Genomic DNA, 24,275 nt, shown 5'->3' with positions numbered 1-24,275 from the left:
AAGTTCCCAATACAGTGTTGGGTTGTTCTTCAGGCAGGCCACTATTATTCCAGGTTAAATTCCTTTTACTGTGTGTTCTGTATATATTATTACTAGAGATTGGATTGCATTGGACCCGTCCGAATATGAGAATGTGGCATGTGATTACAGGTGGCTGAAGAAGTAGGATGCCGCCCTAAGGCTCCTTGCATAACATGGATACAGTCATAGGCCATAGGCTGTACCTGTGTTTACCAGAAGTCTCTAGGACGGCATCCAACTTCCGCATGTTGTTCTTACCCAGGCTCAAGGTGGCTTCCTCTCATTCTTGTCAGACATTGCGGCCGGGAGCTGACGGTAGAGAAGGTGCTCGCTCGCACATCACTTCATTGGGGCTGTGATTTAGTAAGTGTCCGGACCTCGCTGCTGTAATTAGAAAGGAAGGAACTGACTGTCCTACAAGATGCTGCCAGCGTATCCTTGGGGGGTCAGGCCTGATAAATATTGGAGGCTGGAGGAGGCAACTATTCTACTCTTTTTTATTTTTTAATAAAAAAATAATTGTGACTGAAATTTTTTTCACATAATTGAATCATGAAGCACTCAGATGCGGTGGGTGGCTAATCTATTACATCTCCTGAAGGCCTCTGGACAAGATCCAGGATTCCCGGGAGGGGGGTGAGGATACCACGCTCTACACTCTGACCAGGAGGAGCAGCCGCTTGGCTAGCCTCATTGGAGAAGGCTCAGTGTGTTGTGGGAAGTCCCCCAGATGTCTCCTGCAGGCCATGTCTTGGATGGCTGCCCGGCCGCTGGATGCTCCATTAACAATACTGTGACAAGGGAGAGAAGCAGAGAACATTCAGTGCTGAGGCCGATCACAAATCCAGATGGGACCCAAGATCTGACATGGAACTTTCCTGTCACAACCCCCCACCCCCACCAGATCCCTGTGTCCTTAGTGTACAAAGAAACTACTCAGCCTCTCGTCTTGGGTTGGAACATTAATACTTGGTCTTTTGCCCCCCTTTTTTTTCTTTATAAAAGTAACAATACAGAGACATAGGGAGTGATGATGATATATATATATATATATATATATATATATATATATATATATACAGTGGTGCCTTGGATTACGAGTATAATCCAAGAGACAGGCTATGTTCACACAACGTATGAGACCGGCCATTCCGTGACCCTGCCAGGTCACTGAATTCCGGCCGCAGAAAACTGACATGTCAGTTTTTTGCGGCCCCGTACGGGATCCCGGCCGGAGCGTATACGACGTGTGTACGCTGCGGCCCGGGATCCCATAGCTTAACAGGCTGTGTTCCACTGCACAAAAACTACGGCCGTTGTTGCCATCGGCAACAACGGCCGTAGTTTTACGTAGTGTGAACATAGCCTAATACAAATGAAACATTGAGAAGCAGCAGAATCTGTGATATTATAAGTTACTGTACAGTAATGTAGAGGATGGGAAACACAAGGGCGGACAGAGACTGCAGGGAGCATGAAGGAATGAGCAGGACAGATGTGGGCACATACATGCAGCATCTCTGTCCGGGGAGAGAGGGGTTACAGCTATGGAGAGATTACCTCCACAGTCCTGTCCGCTCCCTGTACTCCTGGTATATATCATAGCTCCCAGGACAGAAGAGTATTACTTATAGGCTCCAGTATACGGCCCGCTGTCCGCTCCCTGTACTCCTGGTATATATCATGGCTCCCAGGACAGAAGAGTATTACTTATAGGCTCCAGTATACGGCCCGCTGTCCGCTCCCTGTACTCCTGGTATATATCATGGCTCCCAGGACAGAAGAGTATTACTTATAGGCTCCAGTATACAGCCCGCTGTCCGCTCCCTGTACTCCTGGTATATATCATGGCTCCCAGGACAGAAGAGTATTACTTATAGGCTCCAGTATACGGCCCGCTGTCCGCTCCCTGTACTCCTGGTATATATCATGGCTCCCAGGACAGAAGAGTATTACTTATAGGCTCCAGTATACGGCCCGCTGTCCGCTCCCTGTACTCCTGGTATATATCATGGCTCCCAGGACAGAAGAGTATTACTTATAGGCTCCAGTATACGGCCCGCTGTCCGCTCCCTGTACTCCTGGTATATATCATGGCTCCCAGGACAGAAGAGTATTACTTATAGGCTCCAGTATACGGCCCGCTGTCCGCTCCCTGTACTCCTGGTATATATCATAGCTCCCAGGATAGAAGACTTTTACTTATAGGCTCCAGTATACGGCCCGCTGTCCGCTCCCTGTACTCCTGGTATATATCATAGCTCCCAGGATAGAAGACTTTTACTTATAGGCTCCAGTATACGGACCGCTGTCCGCTCCCTGTACTCCTGGTATATATCATGGCTCCCAGGATAGAAGAGTATTACTTATAGGCTCCAGTATACGGCCCGCTGTCCGCTCCCTGTACTCCTGGTATATATCATGGCTCCCTAGGACAGAAGAGTATTACTTATAGGCTCCAGTATACGGACCGCTGTCCGCTCCCTGTACTCCTGGTATATATCCTGGCTCCCAGGACAGAAGAGTATTACTTATAGGCTCCAGTATACGGCCCGCTGTCCGCTCCCTGTACTCCTGGTATATATCATGGCTCCCAGGACAGAAGAGTATTACTTATAGGCTCCAGTATACGGCCCGCTGTCCGCTCCCTGTACTCCTGGTATATATCATAGCTCCCAGGACAGAAGAGTATTACTTATAGGCTCCAGTATACGGCCCGCTGTCCGCTCCCTGTACTCCTGGTATATATCATGGCTCCCAGGACAGAAGAGTATTACTTATAGGCTCCAGTATACGGCCCGCTGTCAGCTCCCTGTACTCCTGGTATATATCATGGCTCCCAGGATAGAAGAGTATTACTTATAGGCTCCAGTATACGGCCCGCTGTCCGCTCCCTGTACTCCTGGTATATATCATGGCTCCCAGGACAGAAGAGTATTACTTATAGGCTCCAGTATACGGCCCGCTGTCCGCTCCCTGTACTCCTGGTATATATCATGGCTCCCAGGACAGAAGAATATTACTTATAGGCTCCAGTATACGGCCCGCTGTCCGCTCCCTGTACTCCTGGTATATATCATGGCTCCCAGGACAGAAGAGTATTACTTATAGGCTCCAGTATACGGCCCGCTGTCCGCTCCCTGTACTCCTGGTATATATCATGGCTCCCAGGACAGAAGAGTATTACTTATAGGCTCCAGTATACGGCCCGCTGTCCGCTCCCTGTACTCCTGGTATATATCATGACTCCCAGGACAGAAGAGTATTACTTATAGGCTCCAGTATACAGCCCGCTGTCCGCTCCCTGTACTCCTGGTATATATCATGGCTCCCAGGACAGAAGAGTATTACTTATAGGCTCCAGTATACGGCCCGCTGTCCGCTCCCTGTACTCCTGGTATATATCATGGCTCCCAGGACAGAAGAGTATTACTTATAGGCTCCAGTATACGGCCCGCTGTCCGCTCCCTGTACTCCTGGTATATATCATGGCTCCCAGGATAGAAGAGTATTACTTATAGGCTCCAGTATACAGCCCGCTGTCCGCTCCCTGTACTCCTGGTATATATCATAGCTCCCAGGACAGAAGAGTATTACTTATAGGCTCCAGTATACGGCCCGCTGTCCGCTCCCTGTACTCCTGGTATATATCATGGCTCCCAGGACAGAAGAGTATTACTTATAGGCTCCAGTATACGGCCCGCTGTCCGCTCCCTGTACTCCTGGTATATATCATGGCTCCCAGGACAGAAGAGTATTACTTATAGGCTCCAGTATACAGCCCGCTGTCCGCTCCCTGTACTCCTGGTATATATCATGGCTCCCAGGATAGAAGAGTATTACTTATAGGCTCCAGTATACGGCCCGCTGTCCGCTCCCTGTACTCCTGGTATATATCATGGCTCCCAGGACAGAAGAGTATTACTTATAGGCTCCAGTATACGGCCCGCTGTCCGCTCCCTGTACTCCTGGTATATATCATGGCTCCCAGGACTGAAGAGTATTACTTATAGGCTCCAGTATACAGCCCGCTGTCCGCTCCCTGTACTCCTGGTATATATCATGGCTCCCAGGACTGAAGAGTATTACTTATAGGCTCCAGTATACGGCCCGCTGTCCGCTCCCTGTACTCCTGGTATATATCATGACTCCCAGGACAGAAGAGTATTACTTATAGGCTCCAGTATACAGCCCGCTGTCCGCTCCCTGTACTCCTGGTATATATCATGGCTCCCAGGACAGAAGAGTATTACTTATAGGCTCCAGTATACGGCCCGCTGTCCGCTCCCTGTACTCCTGGTATATATCATGGCTCCCAGGACTGAAGAGTATTACTTATAGGCTCCAGTATACAGCCCGCTGTCCGCTCCCTGTACTCCTGGTATATATCATGGCTCCCAGGACTGAAGAGTATTACTTATAGGCTCCAGTATACGGCCCGCTGTCCGCTCCCTGTACTCCTGGTATATATCATGACTCCCAGGACAGAAGAGTATTACTTATAGGCTCCAGTATACGGCCTGCTGTCCGCTCCCTGTACTCCTGGTATATATCATGGCTCCCAGGATAGAAGAGTATTACTTATAGGCTCCAGTATACAGCCCGCTGTCCGCTCCCTGTACTCCTGGTATATATCATAGCTCCCAGGACAGAAGAGTATTACTTATAGGCTCCAGTATACGGCCCGCTGTCCGCTCCCTGTACTCCTGGTATATATCATAGCTCCCAGGACAGAAGAGTATTACTTATAGGCTCCAGTATACGGCCCGCTGTCCGCTCCCTGTACTCCTGGTATATATCATGGCTCCCAGGACCGAAGAGTATTACTTATAGGCTCCAGTATACGGCCCGCTGTCCGCTCCCTGTACTCCTGGTATATATCATGGCTCCCAGGACAGAAGAATATTACTTATAGGCTCCAGTATACGGCCCGCTGTCCGCTCCCTGTACTCCTGGTATATATCATGGCTCCCAGGACAGAAGAGTATTACTTATAGGCTCCAGTATACGGCCCGCTGTCCGCTCCCTGTACTCCTGGTATATATCATGGCTCCCAGGACAGAAGAGTATTACTTATAGGCTCCAGTATACAGCCCGCTGTCCGCTCCCTGTACTCCTGGTATATATCATAGCTCCCAGGACAGAAGAGTATTACTTATAGGCTCCAGTATACGGCCCGCTGTCCGCTCCCTGTACTCCTGGTATATATCATAGCTCCCAGGACAGAAGAGTATTACTTATAGGCTCCAGTATACGGCCCGCTGTCCGCTCCCTGTACTCCTGGTATATATCATGGCTCCCAGGACAGAAGAGTATTACTTATAGGCTCCAGTATACGGCCCGCTGTCCGCTCCCTGTACTCCTGGTATATATCATGGCTCCCAGGACAGAAGAGTATTACTTATAGGCTCCAGTATACGGCCCGCTGTCCGCTCCCTGTACTCCTGGTATATATCATGGCTCCCAGGACAGAAGAGTATTACTTATAGGCTCCAGTATACGGCCCGCTGTCCGCTCCCTGTACTCCTGGTATATATCATAGCTCCCAGGACAGAAGAGTATTACTTATAGGCTCCAGTATACGGCCCGCTGTCCGCTCCCTGTACTCCTGGTATATATCATGGCTCCCAGGACAGAAGAGTATTACTTATAGGCTCCAGTATACGGCCCGCTGTCCGCTCCCTGTACTCCTGGTATATATCATGGCTCCCAGGATAGAAGAGTATTACTTATAGGCTCCAGTATACGGCCCGCTGTCCGCTCCCTGTACTCCTGGTATATATCATGGCTCCCAGAACAGAAGAGTATTACTTATAGGCTCCAGTATACGGCCCACTGTCCGCTCCCTGTACTCCTGGTATATATCATGGCTCCCAGGACAGAAGAGTATTACTTATAGGCTCCAGTATACGGCCCGCTGTCCGCTCCCTGTACTCCTGGTATATATCATGGCTCCCAGGACAGAAGAATATTACTTATAGGCTCCAGTATACGGCCCGCTGTCCGCTCCCTGTACTCCTGGTATATATCATGGCTCCCAGGATAGAAGAGTATTACTTATAGGCTCCAGTATACGGCCCGCTGTCCGCTCCCTGTACTCCTGGTATATATCATGGCTCCCAGGACAGAAGAATATTACTTATAGGCTCCAGTATACGGACCGCTGTCCGCTCCCTGTACTCCTGGTATATATCATGGCTCCTAGGACAGAAGAGTATTACTTATAGGCTCCAGTATACGGCCCGCTGTCCGCTCCCTGTACTCCTGGTATATATCATGGCTCCCAGGACAGAAGAGTATTACTTATAGGCTCCAGTATACGGCCCGCTGTCCGCTCCCTGTACTCCTGGTATATATCATGGCTCCCAGGACAGAAGAATATTACTTATAGGCTCCAGTGTGGTTATGGGTTTCTTTTCTTCTGAAGGGATCTGTAGATTATTTCGGGTAGGGGCAGAGATGATTACCGTGCCTCTAGCTTTGCTGCCAGCTCTTGGTATTGTGCACATTCACTGTCCTGAGGATTTCATTATGGTGTAATACAAATCTGATATTCTTGTCTTTTTTGTAATAAAACTGCTCGAATTCTGGCTACAAATCCTGTCAGCAGCTTCTTTCTGATTTGTGTTTCTGGTAAGGCTGGACGATGACCGATATCGCCGCCATTCCAGCTGACACTGCGGTTGTCTAAAGGCTCTGGCATTGTGTCCTAACAACCCCCATAGAGTTAATAATGCCGGTCATTGTAGTTGTCACCCCGGTTACTGGATGTTGTGACTGATGGTGCAGGTCTTGGGCCACGTTCACATGGATTTGCAGAGGAAGCGTTCTGCAGAGGATATCCATGACAGATTCCCCCTCCCCAGTCATGCAGATTATGGGGCAGATTTCCCCATCTGTCGCTGGGCACCACCATGGCTATTCTTTCTGTGTTCTGCCCCAGTTTGGCGGTATCATGTGCTTATTTCATGTGGAATCCTTGTGGACTTTGGTTGGATTGGCTGTGATGATTCTCCGCATCGGTTCTGGCTGGGGTGGGTTTCCACGTGTACGTGGCATGAAGGGTTTTTCGGCACGGTCACCCTTAGGGGATCACCATTGCCTGTGTTACCGGCCTCACTCGTATGTGTCCAAGAGTGAAGCAGCTTTACAAGTCGCCCATAACCTCCTGTTACATGAGCGGCAGCTAGGGGTCAGGCCTTGAAGGATGAGATGAATACAGTGAGGGTATGTTCATATCTCGTTTTTAGCCGCATGTCGGGCTACACGTCAGAAATCAGTGAAAAAAGGATGCTGACGTGCGGCCGACGGCCACATGACGGCCACATTGACTTTAATGAGCAGGACGGAGTCATTATGTGACTGTGTTCTGCTCATTTGCGGGACGTACACGGCTTTTGTGCAGGACTCAAAAGCGTGGTTGACTACGCATAATGTCACATAATGACTCTGTCCTTCTCATTAAAGTCAATGTGGCCGTCGGCTGCACGGCAGCATCCTTTTTTCACTGATTTATGCCGTGTAGCCCGACGTGCGGCTACAAACGAGATGTGAACATACCCTAACCCTGTCCACATAGAAGGGTTCATACCATACAGTGGTGACATCACCTACCCCTGACCTTTATAGTACAGGAGTATATTGGACATACTGCACAGTGACATCACCTACCCCTGACCTCTGACCTCTACAGTACAGGAGTATAGGGACATACTGCACAGTGACATCACCTACCCCTGACCTCTACAGTACTGGAGTATAGGGGGCATACTGCACAGTAACATCACTCACCCCTGACCTTTATAGTACAGGAGTATATTGGACATACTGCACAGTAACATCACCTACCCCTGACCTCTGACCTCTAAAGTACCGGAGTATAGGGGACATACTGCACAGTGAAATCACCTACCCCTGACCTCTAACCTATACAGTACAGGAGTACAGGGGACATACTGCACAGTGACATCACCTACCTCTAACCTATACAGTACAGGAGTATAGGGGACATACTGCACAGTGACATCACCTACGAATGACCTCTATGGTACAGGAGTATAGGGGACATACTGTACAGGGACATCACCTACTCCTGACCTCTGACCTCCACAGTATAGGGGGCATACTGCACAGTGATATCATCTACCTCTGACCTGACCTCTATAGTACAGGAGTATAGGGGACATACTGCACAGTGACATCACCCACCCCTGACCTCTACAGTACAGGAGTATAGAGGACATACTGCACAGTGACATCACCTACTCCTGACCTCTGGCCTCCACAGTATAGGAGTATAGGGGGCATACTGCACAGTGATATAATCTACCCCTGACCTCTGACCTGACCTCTATAGTACAGGAGTATAGGGGACATACTGCACAGTGACATCACCTACCCCTGACCTCTACAGTACAGGAATATAGGAGACATACTGCACAGTGACATCACCCACCCCTGACCTCTGACCTCCGCAGTACAGGAGTATAGGGGACATACTGCACAGTAACATCACCTACTTCTGACCTCTAACCTATACAGTACAGGAGTATAGGGGACATACTGCACAGTGACATCACCTACCTCTGACCTCTACAGTACAGGAGTATAGGGGACATACTGCACAGTGACATCACCTACCTCTGACCTCTACAGTACAGGAGTATAGGGGACATACTGCACAGTGACGTCACCTACTCCTGACCTCTAACCTATACAGTACAGGAGTATAGGGGACATACTGCACAGTGACATCACCTACCTCTGACCTCTACAGTACAGGAGTATAGGGGACATACTGCACAGTGACATCACCTACCCCTGACCTCTACAGTACAGGAGTATAAGGGACATACTGCACAGTGACATCACCTACCCCTGACCTCTGACCTCCGCAGTACAGGAGTATAGGGGACATACTGCACAGTAACATCACCTACTTCTGACCTCTAACCTATACAGTACAGGAGTATAGGGGACATACATACTACACAGTGACATCACCTACCTCTAACCTCTACAGTACAGGAGTATAGGGGACATACTGCACAGTGACATCACCTACTCCTGACCTCTAACCTCTACAGTACAGGAGTATAGGGGACATACTGCACAGTGACATCACCTACTCCTGACCTCTAACCTCTACAGTACAGGAGTATAGGGGACATACTGCACAGTGACATCACCTACTCCTGACCTCTAACCTCTACAGTACAGGAGTATAGGGGACATACTGCACAGTGACATCACCTACTCCTGACCTTTAACCTCTACAGTACAGGAGTATAGGGGACATACTGCACAGTGACATCACCTACTCCTGACCTCTAACCTCTACAATACAGGAGTATAGGGGACATACTGCACAGTGACATCACCTACTCCTGACCTCTAACCTCTACAGTACAGGAGTATAGGGGACATACTGCACAGTGGCATCATCTACCCCTGACCTTTACAGTACAGGAGTATAGGGGACATACTGCACAGTGGCATCATCTACCCCTGACCTTTACAGTACAGGAGTATAGGGAACATACTACCCCTGACCTCTAGGGAACGTCCTTCGGCTGATCCCATTTCCTGCAGGTAATACGGTTAGCATGGTATATCCCACACATGCAGGATATCAGAATAAAGTTGGTGATATTGGATGTGACATGCTGTTATTTTACAGATAATTAAGAGGGATGTTTCTTGCTGTAATATATTGTGTCCGGGTGATGGATGTGCTAATCTGCCTTATTGTTCCGCACCATGGAATGTAACAAATGGGGGATGTCACAGGAAGCTTTTTAGTGCCAGAGATGTATTAATTCTCTGTTTCTGAGCTGACATTTCTGCAGGGTTCTGTACAGTATGTAGTCAGCCTCCCAGAGACGCCGGCCGGGGGAGCGCATCACTCACAGGCCTCATATCCAGCACTCCATGTCCTTCACAGGAGGGCAAGGAAGAGACTTAAGGCCCTATTCCACGGAACGATTATTGTTTATAAACTCGCTCCAGCGACCGCTCGTTAACGAGCGAACGACAAAGGCGAAATCGTTATACTGTCGTTCAAAATTGGTTTTCAGCATGTCGAAAAAAAGTCATTGGTCTTTGAAAGATAATTCGCTAATCGGTTCGTAAAATTAGAAATCTTTCAGTCGTTCGTAAAAAGGTTTAAAAGAAGTAGGTGTGTCGTATGGTCATGATCACCCCGGCGAACGTTTTAAACGACCATGTATCAACCGCAAAATAATCGTTACACTACATATATCCTTCACGTTATGTGTTATCGTTCGCTAAAAAAAATCGTTTAGTGATCGTTAACGAGCGGTCGTTGGAGCGAGTTTATGAACGATAATCGTTCCATGGAATAGGGGTATTACCTGATGGCACCATAGGCAGCAGAATAGCAGGCGACTCGGTTATACTTGGAGATTTAACTTCTCATGCGTTTAGAGACAACATTGCATCTCCCCGGTGCTTCACAACTCATTGTCTCCAGCTAAAATCATTAAAGAGGACCTGTCACCCCCCGTTCCGGGGTGACAGGCTCCCGACCCCCCGTTACAGCCCCCTATACTCACCTGATCCCGCCGGGTCCCACTTCCTGATCCGGTCGGGTCACAGAGCTATCAGCTCCCGAAGCCCGGCGCGCGCGCTGACAGGAGAGTCCGATGCCCATAGAGAATGACTCATCGTACTCCCCATTCATTCTCTGAGCGTCGGACTCTCCTGTCAGCGCGCGCGCCGGGCTTCGGGAGCTGATATCTCTGTGACCCGACCGAATCCAAAAGCGGGACCCGGCGGGATCAGGTGAGTATAGGGGGCTGTAACGGGGGGTCGGGAGCCTGTGACCCCGGCACGGGGGGTGACAGGTCTCCTTTAAAGCCGCTTTCTGGTGAATTAGGTTCTTATAATGTTCAAAGCAAACATGTAGTTACAGCTTTTCAGGATACGCAGCACTATTTATGACCATTGTTCACCAGTGTTTCCCTCTTCAGGCTCCATCCCTAGTGTTCAGTTATCCCTGATCTAGTGGGTGTAGACGATCTGCTATGCTGTCTCCATACACTGCACACACAGAAGAAGAGATCCTGCCCCCCTATATCTCTATAGTACACCCTCAGAAGAGAGGTCCCTGCTCCCCTATATCTCTATAGCACACCCTCAGAAGAGAGGAGATCCTGCTCCCCTATATCTCTATAGCACACCCTCAGAGGAGGAGATCCTGCTCCCCTATATCTCTATAGCACACCCTCAGAGGAGGAGATCCTGCTCTTCTATATCTCTATAGCACACCCTCAGAAGAGAGGAGATCCTGCTCCCCTATATCTCTATAGCACACCCTCAGAAGAGGAGATCCTGCTCCCCTATATCTCTATAGCACACCCTCAGAAGAGGAGATCCTGCTCCCCTATATCTCTATAGCACACCCTCAGAAGAGAGGAGATCCTGCTCCCCTATATCTCTATAGTACACCCTCAGAAGAGAGGAGATCCTGCTCCCCTATATCTCTATATCACACCCTCAGAAGAGAGGAGATCCTGCTCCCCTATATCTCTATAGCACACCCTCAGAGGAGGAGATCCTGCTCCCCTATATCTCTAGCACACCCTCAGAGGAGGAGGAGATCCTGTCCCCCTATATCTCTATAGCACACCCTCAGAAGAGAGGAAATCCTGCTCCCCTATATCTCTATAGCACACCCTCAGAGGAGGAGATCCTGCCCCCCTATATCTCTATAGCACACCCTCAGGAGATCCTGCTCCCCTATATCTCTATAGCACACCCTCAGAGGAGGAGATCCTGCCCCCCTATATCTCTATAGCACACCCTCAGGAGATCCTGCTCCTCTATATCTCTATAACACACCCTCAGAAGAGGAGATCCTGCTCCCCTATATCTCTATAACACACCCTCAGGAGAGAGGAGATCATACCCCCTATATCTCTATAGCACACCCTCAGAAGAGAGGATCCTGACCCCCTATATCTCTATAGCACACCCTCAGAGGAGGAGATCCTGCTCCCCTATATCTCTATAGCACACCCTCAGGAGAGAGGAGATCCTGCCCCCTATATCTCTATTGCACACCCTCAGAGGAGGAGATCCTGCTCCCCTATATCTCTATAGCACACCCTCAGAGGAGGAGATCCTGCCCCCCTATATCTCTATAGCACACCCTCAGAAGAGGAGATCCTGCTCCCCTATATCTCTATAGCACACCCTCAGAGGAGAGCATCCTGCTCCCCTATATCTCTATAGCACACCCTCAGAAGAGAGGAGATCCTGGTCCCCTATATCTCTATAGCACACCCTCAGGAGAGGAGATCCTGCTCCCCTATATCTCTATAGCACACCCTCAGGAGAGGAGATCCTGCTCCCCTATATCTCTATAGCACACCCTCAGAAGAGAGGAGATCCTGGTCCCCTATATCTCTATAGCACACCCTCCGAAGAGAGGAGATCCTGCTCCCCTATATCTCTATAGCACACACAGAAGAGAGGAGATCCTGCTCCCCTATATCTCTATAGCACACCCTCAGAAGAGAGGAGATCCTGCTCCCCTATATCTCTATAGCACACCCTCAGGAGAGAGGAAATCCTGCTCCCCTATATCTCTATAGCACACCCTCAGAAGAGGAGATCCTGCTCCCCTATATCTCTATAGCACACCCTCAGAAGAGAGGAGATCCTGCTCCCCTATATCTCTATAGCACACCCTCAGAAGAGGAGATCCTGCTCCCCTATATCTCTATAACAAACCCTCAGAAGAGGAGATCCTGCTCCCCTATATCTCTATAGCACACCCTCAGGAGAGAGGATATCCTGCTCCCCTATATCTCTATAGCACACCCTCAGAAGAGGAGATCCTGCTCCCCTATATCTCTATAGCACACACAGAAGAGAGGATATCCTGCTCCCCTATATCTCTATAGCACACAGAAGAGAGGAGATCCTGCTCCCTTATATCTCTATAGCACACCCTCAGGAGAGAGGAGATCCTGCTCCCCTATATCTCTATAGTGCACCCTCAGAGGAGGAGATCCTGCTCCCCTATATCTCTGTAGCGCACCCTCAGAAGAGAGGAGATCCTGCTCCCCTGTATCTCTATAGCACATCCTCAGAAGAGAGGAGATCCTGCTCTCCTATATCTCTATAGTGCACCCTCAGAGGAGGAGATCCTGCTCCCCTATATCTCTGTAGCGCAGAGGTGTTCATTAATTCCCACACTGGGGGAGATATAAGATAGAAGGTGCAGCAGGATGGAGGATATTATAGGCTACTACTGAGCACTGTATATTTTATACCCGGCACTGGGGTGTAATATAACACTTAATAGGCGCTTACCCTGCAGTGGTACCTTTATTCTTCAGTGGATTTGGAGTCTAGAAATAGGGAGGGGTAAGGAAGCATCCTGATATCTGGAGACTGTAATGCTTATGTAAGTTAACAAGTAAAAGAAAAGATTGAGGGCACTCACCCTTTCATGTGCACTGTCTTTATTCTGCGTGTAACCATCAACAAAATTGGCTGGTAAAATCCATGTCGGCACGGACGCCAAACACTCATCAGTGCAGTCACAGCCCCCCTGGTGTGATCCGCTACCCCTCTGGTGTGATCGCCGCCCCTCTGGTGTGATCCGCCGCCCCTCTGGTGTGATCTGCCGCCCCTCTGGTTTGATCTGCCGCCCCTCTGGTGTGATCTGCCACTCCCCTGGTGTGATCTGCCGCCCCTCTGGTGTGATCCGCCGCCCCTCTGGTGTGATCCGCTGCCCCTCTGGTGTGATCCGCCGCCCCTCTGGTGTGATCGCCGCCTCTCTGGTGTGATCCGCTGCCCCTCTGGTGTGATCGCCGCCCCTCTGGTGTGATCCGCCGCCCCTCTGGTGTGATCCGCCTCCCCTCTGGTGTGATCCGCCGCCCCCCTGGTGTGATCCGCCGCTCCTCTGGTGTGATCCACCGCTCCTCTGGTGTGATCCGCCGCCCCCCTGGTGTGATCCGCCGCCCCCCTGGTGTCATCTGCCGCTCCCCTGGTGTCATCTGCCACTCCCCTGGTGTGATCTGCCGCTCCCCTGGTGTGATCCGCCGCCCCTCTGGTGTGATCTGCCGCCCCTCTGGTGTGATCTGCCGCTCCCCTGGTGTGATCTGCCGCCCCTCTGGTTTGATCTGCCCCTCCCTGGTGTGATCTGCTGCTCCCTGGTGTGATCTGCTGCCCCTCTGGTTTGATCTGCCGCTCCCTGGTGTGATCTGCTGCCCCTCTGGTTTGATCTGCCCCTCCCTGGTGTGATCTGCCGCTCCCCTGGTGTGATCTGTCGCTCCCCTGGTGTGATCTGCCGCTCCCCTGGTGTGATCTGCCGCCCCTCTGGTGTGATCTACCGCTCCCCTGGTGTGATCTGCCACTCCCCTGGTGTGATCTGCCGCCCCTCTGGTTTGATCTGCCGCCGCTCTGGTGTAATTGTGCTGTTATGTATGGATTCTGCACGGGTCCCTGGATTGGATGTTACAGCCAGTGTGGTTACAGGACGCTACCGCCTTGGCTAGGTGCAGCTGACCGATCTGTCAGTGTTAGTGACTTTATGAGGCCAACTGTGTAAGAAAGCAGCAATGCTATAGGCGATGCCTGGGTGGCAGGTTTCCTTTATGGGGGATATAGATAGAATGAGGTGGTGACTCCCATTTAGACACTCGGTGGCCTTCAGAAACAATAGCCGAGACCTTTGCATAACTCACCCTCATGATGATCCCTGGCGCCAGCAGCCTCATAAAACCTTTTCATAGAGTCTGAGCAGATTGTATGTCTATGAATTCCATATGGGACTAAATGGATATGACTTGTGACCTCTAAATCTTTCTTCCTCTCTCACAGGTGAACCAGCAGATGTTCTTAAGGTTTTAGATTTTCACAATTTACCTGATGGAGTCACGAAGACGACGGGGTTTTGTTTGAAAAGAAAATCATCAAAGGGACCAGATGTGGCGTACAGGGTGTCCAAAAATGCACAGCTCAGCGCCCCTACCAAGCAGTTATTCCCAGGTAAGACCTACAAGTGCCAGGCTGGGACTTCATGGTGTGAGTCTTATTGATCATTGGCATCTGAATGCCATATCGTCTGTGCTAGCCAATAATCCAGGGATGGGAAACCTTCGGTCCTCCAGCTAATGCCATTCCCATCATGCCATCGAGAGCTAAAGGCTGTCCAGGTGTGATGGGAATTTTCCCTTTAGTTGGAGGGCTGAAGGTTCCCCATCTCTGTATAAACAAGGAGCGCAGCTCTGCAGGGCCTGAGAGGTACTGAAGGAAGGGGGTATCAGTGTTCACCCTGCAAGCACCAGTTCTTCCATCAGGATTTGATGTTTGCAGGAGGTGAGGGGGGATTCTTACCCCTGGTCTGTCTCCTCCAGCTCTGTGACAGCTTCTGCATTCTACCGCAGTGATGTCAGAAGTCACCAGATATAATCAGGGCTCTTACTATGACTGTTTATACTAGCGTTGTGTGTTCTACTCAGTCAACCATCAACACTGTCACACCAGGAATGTTCTTGTGTATACACATCAGCGAGAGGTGTACAGTATACCCCTCCCGAGAATGTGTTGAACATGACAGATAGATACATATATATATATATATTGGGAGATTTATCAAACTGGGGTAAAGTAGAATTGTCTCAGTTGCCCCTAGCAACCAATCAGATTCCACCTTTCATTCTTCGCAGATTCTTCAGGAAATTGATTGGTTGCTAGGGGCGACTAAGACAATTCTACTTTACCCCAGTTTGATAAATCTCCCCCATAGTGTTGTGGGGGATTCTACAGCTGGGTACAGAGTCTTGCAGGCAATGCTTCATGGGAACAACGTATGCAAATCAGCTGTGGTCCTGAGAGACGCAGGTTGGGGGTCTTGCCCCATTGCCCACCTATAGTTTGCTATCCTCTGATGCTCTTTGTCAGGTATATGCGGCTGATAATTACTCCTCTATCTACCGTGTACGTCTCCAGTAAAGTGCTGACCTCCTGTTAGCAGAGCTGTCCACGACATAACCCCTAATTCAACTCCATTGGCTAAAAGCAGTTTTCTCTCTGTAATGGATGCATACCCTTTTCTGCATTATGTCCGCTCATCCTGCATTTCCACTTTAGAGAAGTTCATTTCAATAATAAAACAGGTGTCCCCCCATAATGGGGAGGGACGTTCACTCCTGGAAGCCGCCTTTTACCCAGTATGTGATCCCTACCATCGGGAGTCCCCGGAGGCCGGCTGTGGCTTATAGTCTCTGATATCGGCCCAGAAGCTCCATTATAATCGCACAATAAGCCAAAATGAACAAGTCTCTGTTCTCTGCATTAGAGATGAAAAGTTACTAATTTCCTAAAATAAGACAAGTGTCTCATAACACAAGATATCTCTGTACTGTAATGAGAAGTTATCTGCCCAGTGAAGGGTATAATAATAATACTAACAATGGAGGGTATAATAATAATACTAACAATGGAGGGTATAATAATAATACTAACAATGGGGGGGGGGGTATAATAATAATACTGACAATGGGGGGGGGATAATAATAATACTGACAATGGAGGGTATAATAATAATACTAACAATGGAGGGTATAATAATAATACTAACAATGGGAGGGTATAATAATAATACTAACAATGGAGGGTATAATAATAATACTAACAATGGGAGGGTATAATAATAATACTAACAATGGAGGGTATAATAATAATACTAACAATGGAGGGTATAATAATAATACTAACAATGGAGGGTATAATAATACTGACAATGGGGGGGGGTATAATAATAATACTGACAATGGAGGGTATAATAATAATACTAACAATGAATGGTATAATAATAATAATACTAATAATGGGGGGGTATAATAATAATACTAACAATGGATGGTATAATAATAATACTAACAAATCTTCTATTTTCCCATGATCTGCTGCCCTCTGGTTTTCTGTGTGTTTGTCAGATGTTTTTATTACATACAGAAATATAATTGCAATCATATTATGAGTAACAGAAGCTTATACTGACAGGTAGATGAGTTACTGCAGCAAGTCAGTATTTGCAGTGTTTCGCCTTCTTCTTCAGGACCTTAGTAATTCTCCCCGGATGCTCTCATACAACTTCTGGACCAAATCCTGACTGATAGCCGTCCATTCTTGCACAATCAATGCTTGCATTTTGTCAGAATTTGTTGGTTTTTGTTTTTCCACCCGTCTCTTGATGATTGGCCACAAGTTCTCAATGGGATTAAGATCTGGGGAGTTTCCAGGCCATGGACCCAAAATCTCTATGTTTTGTTCCCTGAGCCATTTAGTTATCACCTTTGCTTTATGGCAAGGTGCTCCATCATGCTGGAAAAGGCATTGTTGATGGCCAAACTGCTCTTGGACAGTTGGGAGAAGTTGCTATTGGAGGACATTCTGGTCCCATTCTTTATTCATGGCTGTGTTTTAGGTAAGACTGTGAGAGAGCCGATTCCCTTGGCTGAGAAGCAAACCCCACACATGAATGGTTTCAGGATGCCGGTTATAGTTGTCATGAGACAAGACTGGTGGTAGCGCTCACCTCGTCTTCTCCCAATAAGCTGTTTTCCAGATGTCCCAAACAATCGCAAAGGGGATTTATCAGAGAAAATGACTTAACCCCAGTCCTCAGCAGTCCACTCCCTGCACCTTTCCCCCAGTCCTCAGCAGTCCACTCCCTGGACCTTTTTACAGAATATCAGTCTGTCCCTGATGTTTTTTCTAGACAGAAGTGGCTTCTTTGCTGCCCTCCTTGAGACCAGGCCTTGCTCCAAGAGTCTCCGCAGACTCACAGTGCCCAGTGCAGATGCCCTCACACCTGCCTGCTGCCATTCCTGAGCAAGCTCTGCACTGCTGGTAGCCCCATCCCGCAGCTGAAACACTTTTAAGAGATGGTCCTGGCGCTTGCTGGTCTTTCTTGGGAGCCCTGGAGCCTTTTTGGCAACAATGGAACCTCTCTCCTTGAAGTTCTTGATGATGCGATAGATTGTTGACTGAGGTGCAATCTTTCTAGCTGCGATACTCTTCTCTGTTAGGCCATTTTTGTGCAGTGCAATGATGACTGCACGTGTTTCTTTAGAGATAACCATGGTTAACAGAAGAGAAACAATGATGCCAAGCACCAGCCTCCTTTTAAAGTGTCCAGTGGTGTCATTCTTACTAATTGTGCGTTTACACAGGCAGATTTATCTGACCAATTTTGGAAGCCAAAGTCAGGAATGGACTTGAAAAGACAGGGAATCTCAGTCTTTCCTTTATGACCTGCACCCTGTTTATAGTCTGTTCCTGGCTTTGGCTTCAAAAAGCTGTCAGATAAATCTCTCTGTGTAAACGCGCCATAAGGGTCCATTTACACAGAAAGATTATCTGACAGATTATCGGCCAAAGATTTGAAGCCAAAGCCAGGAATGGATTTGAAAAGAGGATAAATCTCAGGCTTTCCTTTATGACCTGATCTCTGTTTATAGTCTGTTCCTGGCTTTGGCTTCAAATCTTTGGCAGATAATCTGTCAGATAATCTTTCTGTGTAAATGGACCCTTAATCATGACAGATTGATCTCCAGCCCTGTCCTCATCAACACCCACACCTGTGTTAATGGAGCAATCACTGAAACAATGTTAGCTGGTCCTTGTAAGGCAGGGCTGCAATGATGCTGAAATGTGTTTTGGGGGAGAAAGTTATTTTGTAGGCAAATATTGACTTTGCAAGTAATTGTTGTTATGCTGATCCCTCTGTATAACATTCTGGAGTATATGCAAATTGCCATTTTAAAAACGGAAGCAGTAGATTTTGTAAAAATTAATATTTGTATCTTTCTCAAAACTTTTGGCCATGACTGTATTACTAATAATAATAGCAATGGGTGTTAAACTACTAATAACAATAGAGGGTATAATAATAACAATGGATATACTACTAATAATAATGATAACAATGGGTGTTATACTACCAATAACAATAGAGGGTATAATAATTATACTAACAATGGGTGTTACACTAATAATAATAACAATGGATGTTATACTACTACTAATAATAATAATAATAATAACAATGGATATAATAATAATAATAATAATAATAATAATAGATGTTATACTACTAATAACAATGGATGTTATACTACTACTACTAATAACAATGGATGTTATACTACTACTACTAATAACAATGGATGTTATACTACTAATAACAATAGATGTTATACTACTAATAACAATGGATGTTATACTACTACTACTAATAACAATGGATGTTATACTACTAATAACAATGGATGTTATACTACTACTACTACTACTACTAATAATAATAACAATGGATATAATAATAATAATAATAATAGATGTTATACTACTAATAACAATGGATGTTATACTACTACTAATAACAATGGATGTTATACTACTAATAACAATGGATGTTATACTACTACTAATAACAATAGATCTTATACTACTACTAATAACAATGGATCTTATACTACTACTAACGATGGATGTAATACTACTACTACTACTACTACTAATAATAATAATAATAATAATAACAACAGTGGATGTTGTTATTATTGTTGTTGTTCCATCCATTGTTGTTAGTAGTAGCAGTATAACATCCATTGCTATTAGTAGTAGTATAATATCCATTGTTATTAGTAGTAGTATAACATCCATTGTTATTAGTAGTAGTATAATATCCATTGTTATTAGTAGTAGTATAACATCCATTGTTATTAGTAGTAGTATAACATCCATTGTTATTAGTAGTAGTATAACATCCATTGTTAGTAGTAGTAGTAGTAGTATAACATCCATTGATATTAGTAGTATAACATCCATTGTTTTTAGAAGTAGTATAACATCCATTGTTAGTAGTAGTAGTAGTAGTATAACATCCATTGTTATTAGTAGTATAACATCCATTGTTATTAGTAGTAGTATAACATCCATTGTTATTAGTAGTAGTATAACATCCATTGTTATAAGTAGTAGTAGTAGTAGTATATCATCCATTGTTATTAGTAGTAGTATAACATCCATTGTTGTTAGTAGTAGTAGTAGTATATCATCCATTGTTATTAGTAGTAGTGTAGTATCTATTGTTATTATTATTAGTAGTATAACATCCATTGTTAGTAGTAGTGTAACTTGTTAATAATAATAATAATAATAATAACAATGGATGTTAAACTACTACTAATAATAATAATGATGGAAGTTTTTATTCTTCTAAGGACATAGAGTGGCATAAGGCACAGGACAATATATGCCGGCAGTCATGGTGAAAGCAATGTTATCATCACCTTTTGCCTTAGTCAGTGTGTCCGGCCTTGAACAATCTAAATAGGTCAGAAGTTCTGTACAGAGTCATTTCATGCAAGTTCATTCTTTTCTAGATGTTAAAAAACTATTTCCTATTCACAAAGCCAGAATCTTCTCCAAAAGAGGGATCCCCCATCTGTAGGAGCTGTTTCAGGGTTCTTGCCCCTCACTAATACAAAGCTTTGAAAGATTGGCCCTAGAGCGCTGTCCCCTCTGGAGGAGGCCACTTCCCCTCCTTTTTCTTTTAAGGAATGTTGCATGGCCTATAAGACTCACTATACCAGCTTAAGGGGTGTCCGCAAGGAGACACATTAACCCCTTTAGATCCACATCACACCCTCTCTTCTACCCTGCTCTGTATTGACAAGGGGAAAGAACCCTAATAAAGTTTTTTACGATTGGGTCCTCCACATTATGATGGAGATTATATTTTGCCTGATCTTTGCTTGATCATATTTACAAGCTCTGTAAGGGTTTTAGTGTTAGCTTACAGCAAAGTTACCTCTAAAAGGCAATGTACAGCCGATATCAGTGACAGAAGCAATGTACAGCCGATATCAGTGACAGAAGCAATGTACAGCCGGTATCAGTGACAACTTACAGCCAATATCAGTGACAGAGGCAATGTACAGCCGATATCAGAGACAGAGGCAATGTACAGCCGGTATCAGTGACAGAGGCAATGTACAGCCGATATCAGAGACAGAGGCAAAGTACAGCCCATATCAGTGACAGAAGCAAAGTACAGCCGATATCAGTGACAACTTACAGCCAACATCAGTGACAGAGGCAATGTACAGCCGATATCAGAGACAGAGGCAATGTACAGCCGGTATCAGTGACAGAAGCAATGTACAGCCGATATCAGTGACAGACAATGTACAGCCGATTGCATTGACAATGTATAGCAGATATCAGTGACAGAGGCAATGTAAAGCCCATATTAGTGACAGAGGCAATGTACAGCCCATATCAGTGACAGAGACAATGTACAGCCCATATCAGTGACAGAGGCAATGTACAGCCGATATCAGTGACAGACAATGTACAGCCAATATCAGTGACAGAGGCAATGTACAGCCCATATCAGTGACAACTTACAGCCAACATCAGTGACAGAGGCAATGTACAGCCGATATCAGAGACAGAGGCAAAGTACAGCCGATATCAGTGACAGAAGCAATGTACAGCCGATTGCATTGACAATGTATAGCAGATATCAGTGACAGAGGCAATGTAAAGCCCATATCAGTGACAGAGGCAATGTACAGCCCATATCAGTGACAGAGACAATGTACAGCCGATATCAGTGACAGAGGCAATGTACAGCCGATATCAGTGACAGAGGCAATGTACAGCCGATATCAGTGACAGAGGCAATGTACAGCCGATATCAGTGACAGACAATGTACAGCCAATATCAGTGACAGAGGCAATGTACAGCCCATATCAGTGACAGAGGCAATATACAGCCGATATCAGTGACAGAGGCAATGTACAGCCCATATCAGTGACAGAGACAATGTACAGCCCATATCAGTGACAGAGACAATGTACAGCCCCATCAGTGACAGAGGCAATGTGCAGCCCATATCAGTGACAGAGGCAATAAACAGCCAATATCAGTGACAATGTACAGCCGGTGTCAGTGACAGAGGCAATGTACAGCCGGTATCAGTGACAGAGGCAATGTACAGCCCATATCAGTGACAGAGGCAATGTACAGCCGATATCAGTGACAGAGGCAATATACAGCCGATATCAGTGACAGAGACAATGTACAGCTGATATCAGTGACAGAGGCAATGTACAGCCGGTATCAGTGACAGAGACAATGTACAGCCCATATCAGTGACAGAGACAATGTACAGCTGATATTAGTGACAGAGGCAATGTACAGCCGATTCCATTGAAAATGTATAGCAGATATTAGTGACAGAGGCAATGTACAGCTGGTATCAGTGACAGAGGCAATGTACAGCCGGTATCAGTGACAGAGGCAATGTACAGCCGGTATCAGTGCCAGAGGCAATGTACAGCCGATATCAGTGACAGAGGCAATGTACAGCCGGTATCAGTGATAGAGGCAATGTACAGCCAGTATCAGTGACAGAGACAATGTACAGCCGGTATCAGTGACAGGCAATGTACAGCCGGTATCAGTGACAGACAATGTACAGCCGATATCAGTGACAGAGGCAATGTACAGCCGGTATCAGTGACAGAGACAATATACAACAGGTATCAGTGACAGAGGCAATGTACAGCCGGTATCAGTGACAGAGGCAATGTACAGCCCATATCAGTGACAGAGGCAATGTACAGCCCATATCAGTGACAGAGGCAATGTACAGCCAATATCAGTGACAATGTACAGCCAATATCAGTGACAGAGGCAATGTACAGCCGATATCAGTGACAATGTACAGCCAATATCAGTGACAGAGGCAATGTACAGCCGATATCAGTGACAATGTACAGCCAATATCAGTGACAGAGGCAATGTACAGCCGATATCAGTGACAATGTACAGCCAATATCAGTGACAGAGGCAATGTACAGCCAATATCAGTGACAATGTACAGCCAATATCAGTGACAGAAGCAATGTACAGCCCATATCAGTGACAACTTACAGCCAACATCAGTGACAGAGGCAAAGTACAGCCGATATCAGTGACAGAAGCAATGTACAGCCGATTGCATTGACAATGTAAAGCCCATATCAGTGACAGAGGCAATGTAAAGCCCATATCAGTGACAGAGGCAATGTACAGCCGATATCAGTGACAGAGACAATGTACAGCCGGTATCAGTGACAGAGGCAATGTACAGCCCGTATCAGTGACAGACACATGGTACAGCCGGTATCAGTGACAGAGACAATGTACAGCTGGTATCAATGACAGAGGCAATGTACAGCCGGTATCAGTGACAGAGCCAATGTACAGCCCATATCAGTGACAGAGCCAATGTACAGCTGATATCAGTGACAGAGGCAATGTACAGCCGATTCCATTGAAAATGTATAGCAGATATTAGTGACAGAGGCAATGTACAGCTGGTATCAGTGACAGAGGCAATGTACAGCCGGTATCAGTGACAGAGACAATATACAGCCGGTATCAGTGACAGGCAATGTACAGCCGGTATCAGTGACAGAGGCAATGTACAGCCGGTATCAGTGACATGCAATGTACAGCCGGTATCAGTGACAGAGACAATATACAGCCGGTATCAGTGACAGAGACAATATACAGCCGGTATCAGTGACAGAGACAATATACAGCCGGTATCAGTGACAGAGACAATATACAGCCGGTATCAGTGACAGAGACAATGTACAGCCGGTATCAGTGACAGAGACAATGTAAAGCCTCCACCTCTTCCAAAGGCCACAACAGCTCAGCCCCGTGAACTTGGGATAACCCCAGTGGAGGCCTTTCCATATAAATCCTCCCAGTACATTGCCTGCATGGTATTTATTACTAATCACATCTGCTGGAAGTTCCTGAACATGAGGGATATAGGAGAACATTCCTCCCAGCCGCAGAATCAGATGATTTACACAGGAATACAAACCTTATACTCACAGAGGGTATAACCTGCATGTAAGAGCCGTGTTATACACCTAACAATAAAATGGATACCACTGCTGACAAATGTGTATATGCATGTACACACAGCAAGGGATGCACAGACATCACTAATGATAGATATATATACAGTATACAGAAAATATAAACTGAATACACACAGCAGGGGCTGCACAGAAATCACTAATGATTTATATATACACTCACCGGCCACTTTATTAGGTACACCTGTCCAACTGCACGTTACCACTTAATTTCTAATCAGCCAATCATATGGCGGCAACTCAGTGCATTTAGGCAT

The 24,275-nt window shown here is 46.6% G+C and overlaps 1 protein-coding gene across 2 annotated transcripts in view; it reads left to right on the top strand.

Annotated features, from left to right (window-relative positions):
• COL5A1 (collagen type V alpha 1 chain) overlaps positions 1–24,275 on the top strand; it is a 217,881-nt gene that overhangs the window by 37,679 nt on the left and 155,927 nt on the right. For both annotated transcript variants that reach the window (XM_069986748.1, XM_069986747.1), the window contains exon 2: positions 14,878–15,045. In XM_069986748.1, the coding sequence (XP_069842849.1) occupies positions 14,878–15,045 (168 nt within the window). The remainder of the gene's footprint in view (positions 1–14,877; positions 15,046–24,275) is intronic.

This window comes from Dendropsophus ebraccatus, chromosome 10 (genome assembly GCF_027789765.1).
Source record: "Dendropsophus ebraccatus isolate aDenEbr1 chromosome 10, aDenEbr1.pat, whole genome shotgun sequence".
In the NCBI taxonomy this organism is placed as follows: domain Eukaryota; kingdom Metazoa; phylum Chordata; class Amphibia; order Anura; family Hylidae; genus Dendropsophus; species Dendropsophus ebraccatus.
This window is presented reverse-complemented; position numbering and strand designations above follow the sequence as displayed.